The sequence below is a fragment of the Nanorana parkeri genome, unplaced genomic scaffold (assembly GCF_000935625.1).
Source record: "Nanorana parkeri isolate BGI_ZX_2015 unplaced genomic scaffold, ASM93562v1 scaffold1542, whole genome shotgun sequence".
NCBI classification, from domain to species: domain Eukaryota; kingdom Metazoa; phylum Chordata; class Amphibia; order Anura; family Dicroglossidae; genus Nanorana; species Nanorana parkeri.
Genome location: NW_017307810.1, coordinates 91,564 through 98,496, shown reverse-complemented (window position 1 = coordinate 98,496; position 6,933 = coordinate 91,564). Strand labels below are relative to the sequence as shown.

The 6,933-nt window shown below is 43.1% G+C and overlaps 1 protein-coding gene across 1 annotated transcript in view; it reads left to right on the top strand.

Annotated features, from left to right (window-relative positions):
- ADCK2 (aarF domain containing kinase 2) overlaps positions 1-1,481 on the top strand; it is an 11,916-nt gene extending 10,435 nt beyond the window's left edge. Inside the window, exons 7-8 of the mRNA XM_018570497.1 lie at positions 751-804; positions 1,193-1,481. Coding sequence (XP_018425999.1) covers positions 751-804; positions 1,193-1,333 — 195 coding nt within the window. The 3' untranslated portion in view covers positions 1,334-1,481. The remainder of the gene's footprint in view (positions 1-750; positions 805-1,192) is intronic.
- The last annotated feature ends 5,452 nt before the right edge of the window (positions 1,482-6,933 follow it).

Genomic DNA, 6,933 nt, shown 5'->3' with positions numbered 1-6,933 from the left:
TGCACAGGCGCCCCCCCCCCCCCCCCCATCACATTTTTGCTGTTGTTACATCCATGAATGGGGGCATGAACAATGCGTGATCAGGGGTTTCATAATCATACCCCATTAGGGTGAGCACAAACAGACTACAGTGGGCCTTGATGGATGAGAATTTCTGAATATACATTGTACTAACAACCCTCAATTTCATCGAGTTAATCCGTTACTCTCCTATTACCGGGGCTGTGAAGTATGACCAAATATCACTGTGCAGTTCAATAAGCCCCAGAGTTATCCCCAGTGTACTCAGTAACCAGCACTTAGAAACAGGCCTTGCCCAACATTCTCCCTCTGGTCCTCTGCAGTACAAAACTCTGTATGGATACTTGTGATGAGGGGTGTGGCTGTTACTGAGCTCTGCCAGCACAGAGCACCAGAGCGAGAGGGTAGGAAGCCAGTTTTTACTGAAAAAAAGGGTATTTTTAAAGCATTTTCAATATACTATCAGTCTCAAATCATGATATGCAGGGGTACAGGACTATAAAGAGATAAATAAAAGGTCTGAGACTTTAATTCAGCTTGCAGAATTGCAATCTCAGAATAATACTCAAATACATCCTGATTATCACTAGCAGTAGTTAGCTAATTTACAAAAATCTGGTTGCCTACTACCATCTATCAGGCAGCCAAAAAAGATGAAAGTTGATTACTGTTTGAATACACCAGATTTTTTGATTTTCCCCCTTTTAATAAATGTGTCTTGTTTTCCAGCTCCAGGTTGCGTTGTTGCTGTCTCAGGTGTTTCGGCTTTTGATGACACATAAGGTATCATTTTATGTCCTTTTAATTTTTCCAGGCAGTTTCCCAATCATTATATTGCCAATTGTATGACAATTCAAACTGGTGAGCAAAAGCCCGTTACGGGCCCTTAGACAGTCACATAACATGCTGAGCGAAAGGATCAGAGATAGATTGCCTGATCCTCGTAATTGACATTTGAACAACTGCCATGAAATCCCAGAGCGGTGGTTTATGCAGCAATGGTAGGATTATCATACCCTCTACCGGCAATGCCTTGAAGGCTGTGGGTGGGTAAGATAGTCAGAGATCTTATTTGAAAATTTGCTTTAATAGTAGAAAATATAGCAATGTAGTTTCTTTGTAAGTTATTTGTACTAAAACATTGCCAGTCACTGAAATTCTGTCTTTCTAGGTGAAGCTGGAGAGTAACTTCGCCTCTATAATGTTCGCCATTGTAGTCTTGGAAGGACTTGGCCGGTCGTTGGACCCTGAGATTGATATCCTAGAGGCAGCCAGACCTCTGCTGGTGAAGACTGCGGCATCCCTCATATAACCAGCCATCCCATAGGAGACCAAAGCAACATTCTGTTTACAGACCTCAGCCGTCAGATTGGGATTCTGGTGATTTACACTAATGGTGACACTTTTGTTCTACATTGGAGCACTAACTGTTAAAGCTCCAGCCATTTCTAGCTTTAGATAAAGTGGTCAAGGTTTAGAATCCCAGCCAGGGTTTGATGGCTGTGTTCCTGCTGGAGAGTTATTCCTCACTTCCTGTCCAGGTGTCCGGTGTCAGACACAACAGGAAGTGAGGAGGCAGTCAACATTTAAATCTGATTAGTGGTCCTAACCCTTCCCCCATTCAGTTCTAAACTAGAACTATTTGCTGCAGCTGAAACAATTATGTACCACAGTACAGGTGAAGCATGAAGCCTCGGATCTCTCCTAAAATAAATGTCCCTGGACCTGTCACTTCTTAAGTATTTCTCATTCAGTTCAATGAAAGCTATAAAATGCTCTTTTAAGCAGGAAGAATGTCCCCAAATGGACACCATAGGCTGGACACTCGGCCAAGAGACAGGTGGCTATTATTATGAAAAGTAATTGGTCTAAAAATAACCATATTTAAAAACAAAATATATTAGAAGACTTCACAGCTTGTTTCCAACACCAGAACCTCCCATCCTCAACCTCCAAACATGCCAAGATAATCTTTACAGCACAAGCTACAGACATTGAGCACCCACCTTGGCTTTGACCAGTATGAAGTTACTGCGCTTGTGTGGCATGATGTCATAAGACATGCAGGATTACATCACATGGTGTAATTAGAAATGCAAATCATCATCAAGACAAAGGAACTTTCTTGACAGCTGGAGACATTAAGGATTGCTGGTCAACTTAAACTCAGAGGGTGGTGGTGTGGCTTTTAGTGGTCATTCCCCATAAGAGGTGGTAATATGAATATTAGATCTGGGGATGATGAAAATTAAAAAAGGGACCTCATCTTTGGCACTGACCAGACCTCATTCTGAAACTGATGCAAGTATTTGATGTCTGCAATGCAAGAAGCTAAACAATGCAACTGTCCATTCCATCATGAGACAAGCAATATGGAACATATAGTGGACACTGTGAAAGCAAGAATTTTATATGTGACGTCATGACTGTACATTGATTGTGTCTCTTCATTGGATAAGAAATTGGCTTTTATCAGATCATAAGTGTAGCCCTCACCTCCGAAGGAGCCGCTTGAATACACCGGTTCTTCTGTCCCCGAGCTAGGATTTACTGCTCAGACAGGATCCACAGCATACTAACATACCTTGTGAAGTTTTGTAAGAGCTTAACTAGACAAATAACATTGTATATTGGCCAACAAAATGAGAGAAGTACAACAGCAAAGAGAAACAGCCTTCAACAAATATACGTTTTGTAATCAGACACTCTGTAGCCGCGGATATCTATTGATGGAAATATACATTACTGAGCTGTCTAAATATTTATCTCTGACTTTAGATACTGGGTGGCTAATGTCTCAATCCCAAATATTTCCCAGCTCTCTATACTACTGGCCAGTAGCAATAGTCTAGGCTAGTCATCGTTGGGGCCCACACTGTGTCACTGAAGTAGTTGATTGTGATGAATGCAAATGGCTATAGGCCTCTCACCAGATCCTGGGCTTGTTCGGAAGTTGCTAAGTCCGTCAGCAAGAGGAGATCGTCCCCTTCCTCTCCAATTGACCCTCTTTGGTTCTCACCTCTGTAGGTTCTGGTCACCGGATGATGCTGAAGAACTCTCTCTGGATATCCCTCAACAAAGCATAGAGCGCAGTGCTGCAGCGGGCCTCCCGGTTACAGGATGCGAATAGTCATCCTGGCCGCGGTTCTCCCACTGTATCGGGTCTCACTGTTTCCCTCTGGAAATGGCAATTCAAACACTACTGCATACAGCAGACCAGACAAATCTCTCTTCGGGTCTGCATCAAACAGTTCACACCCCGCTGGTAGGTCCAAACTGGGTCTATAGCTCCCCCCGTGTAAACGCCAGCAACACTCATAGATCTGTTCAGTTTGCTGGCTCTCCCTGTACTGAGTGCCCTCAGGAAACTCCAGTTTAGCTCAATCCTCCTGCTCAAAGCACAGCCCTCTGGGAATCATAGTATCAACAGTTTTTCACAGCACAGTCTCTCCTTGGGTCTCTACTGGAACTCTCACAAGACTCTCTATCACAGGCTGCACTGTAGCGATGAACTATTTACAAGCAGACATGTATTTAATACTGTATCAACTCATGTAGGGGCTTCATAAAGACAAAGTGGGTAAGCTAATATGGGAATCAATAACGTAACTCCGGTATTAGAAGTATATTTTCAGACTGAACCTTGAGGACCTGCTTTGTATACACAGCACAGTGTATCCATTTCCTAAAGCTGATCTCCAGGCAGATATGAAGGACACAAATTAATGCAGCTTTGTGTTCATTAATACATTATTAAAGGAAAATGCTTTTGTTTAACCACTTCCCGGCCGGCCATTGTAAAAAAACGGCCGGCCAGGAGCTCTCTAGATCTCAGCAGGCGTCTTTAGACGTCCGTTCAGCCACTCCCTTGGAAAAAAAATAGGAAAAAAAATAAATGTAAGTTTCCCCCCCAAAAATGTAAAGTTACAAATAAAAAAGAATTACATTTAAAACATTTTTTTTTTTAAAGTCCCCCCCCATACATACACGCATGCAAGCAGGCGTCGGGTGCGCATACGTGCGAAAATGACGATTTCGCCCATTACGACGCACATGTTACATATCGTCGCAACCATCGGAATGAGAGCAATAATTCTGGGTCCATCAATCACTGATAACACTAAACTGACGAGCTGTAAAAGCTTTTAAAGCGTCGCCTATGGACAATTTTGGGTATGGTAGTTTTTTGTGAATTCGCGGGTGCGCGCAATTTTAAAGCATGACATGTTTAGTGTCTATTTACCCGACATGACCCCGTCTTTTATATTTTAGCAAAAATATGGGTAATAATCATTGTTTCCTAATATAATGGGGTGTAATGGGGTATAATGGTTGTTGTTCAGGCACTGCCTATTATGGGGTGACAACGCTCTGTTCTTGTCTAACAATTCTGCTCCTGCGTTGTCACCCTGTCACGTGCGCTCCCAATGACTACAGGTGGGCATGCGGCCGCACATTGCACAGGCATGGTCCAATGTTGTCACCAGCAGGAAAATGGATGCCATGCAGGCTGAAAAGAGGCTGCAGGAGATCAGCGGCACTGAGGCACAACAAAGGGTGAACAATAGTGAAAAGATTCCGTTGAAAAAAATGGCATGGATCTGAGCGCGGAGGGGGGTATCCAGCCCCTCCCCTGTCACGGCCCCGTGGCAGGATCGAGAGGTGAGCGAACGCTGGTATGTGTTCGCTCTCCTCTCGATCTACTGAGCCGACCTGTCACAGTCTCATTGTCACAGGTCGGCTAGAACTATGAGGTGAGTGAAAAGCACTCACCTCATAGCTCTCCTTTTAACTACAGAGATTTTAAACATACTTGCAAAGCTTTTTTTCTGTTGATGTTTTGTCTCTATTGGCAGACTAACTAACTAGTTCATTTATTAGAGCAGCAACAGACAGACATGTCTCCCAACTGTCCTAACTTGCCAGCGAAGTCACAATACAAGGACACATTTAGGGTGGATCCACTGATGTCCTTTAAAAGAAAGGTGTTTCCTACTTATCCGCCAGTGAAGATTCCTCAGATCCCACTCACCAGTGTTCTCAAATCCCACGACTCTATGAGAGGCAGAGGCACTGACTGTCTATCTGCCTCACATAGGGCCACAAAAGAAGAAGCCTGCACTTATTAGGCCAGGTTCACACCTGGGCGATCTGTGACCACACAGCCAACGGATCCCGCTGGCGGTGCCATTATTTTCGAATGGCACCCCAGTCGCGCCAAGCAGATCGCACGGTTTCCCGGTGCGATTCCACCCGTGCAATCGCGCACGATCGCGGTGGAAAAAAATGCGAGGTGTGTGTCGCAAAAAAAAGGTACATGGACCTTTTTTCAGCAATTGCCGTGTGGATGTAACTTCATTGAAATCAATGGGTCCGCGTGGCAATCAATGGGTTCCTGGATCGCCCAAGTCTGCACCAGCCCTTAGAGTTTTAGTGCCCCCTTGACCTATCTGGGGGACTTCAAATGAAGGGAGAGCAGACATTTTACCTCATGGATGAGTTCCTAGCTGGTATTTCCTTCCATACAATTGGATGGGTGTCTATTTACCAGATATTTCACTGTAGCACCCCCAACAGTTAAAATAAATAAGTAAAAAATAAGTTTAAAAAAATAAATAAAAAAATGAACTAATAAAAAAAACCCACACCCCCCCTCCCTACCACACACATAACCTACATGTGCACCATATTGTGGTGTATGCCATGCACATGCGCTGCAGTGCGTTGTTAGAACGCATCGCAGTGCATGATTTTTTTCTGTAAAAAAAATTAATTTTACTGTAGCAGTGCATGGCAAAGCTTTGTGACGCATTGCCATGCGTTGTGATACCTTGTGTTGCAATAAAAAATACGCCTGTATCATTTTATCCCAACACAGCACAAAAACGATTTTTAACATAAGTCACTTATTTAAAGTTTTGCGTTCCTTCATTTTTTTACCTTTTCGCAAAAAGGTGCAATTTAAAATTTGCAAATATTTGTTATTTATTAACTCAATACAGTTTTATCTTTTTGATTTATGTGGAAAATATTTTTTTTTGTGCACTGATACTGATTTTAGTGTGCTTTATCAATTCAATTGTGTATTTTATCAGTTTAATATTAATTTGATAAACATTTGCGCAATTATCGTAGGCCCTACAAATTTAGTAGCACCATCTTTTTATTCTACCGGGCTTGTGCTTTTAGAAAATATATGGTTTAGGGGGTCTTTTACAAACGCTAGCAGCGCAACAGTTGAAAATCAAGTCAATGGGAAAAATTGCAAAAATGCTGTGGCCAGCTGAGGTGCAAAATGTTCTGGAGGGTTTGGCATCGAAAGGGTTAAAGCTCTTTTCTTCTATTCAAATATAGTTACTAAGGGAGCATTGGAAATCATCCTCTTGGTATACCACGGTGTCAAGGTAAAAGACTGCATACGTTTTGTAATAGTCTGTAAAGAGTCAATAAATGATTACCATACATCAAAAAACTTTTGAGTTTGAGTGTCTTTACTGAGCATTGTCTAGGTCAAGTCATTTTGAAATACAAACATCAACTTACTCAAAAAAAGAGTTAACCACTTCCGGGCCGGCCGTAGTAAAAAAAACGCCATTGTCGCGCTGATCCCGGGCTCTGCTGTGCCCGGTGCGAGCCCGGGATCAGCAGGTCGCCTGTGTCACGGGATCAGAGGGAGGTCGGTACACGAGCTCCCTCCGGTCCCCTCTCCTCTGCAAGAATGCGGAAGTGTTGTATAATACATCACTTCCGCATTCTTGTGTCACTCTCCAGCTTCAGAAGCTGCAAAGAAGCTGATGGAGCAGATCTGTGCTTCATCAGCTTCTTTTGGGGGGTCCTAGGTGACATTAGGGGTCTTGGAGACCCCTGATGTCTCCATAAAGAGGACCTGTCACATATTTTGCTATCACATAG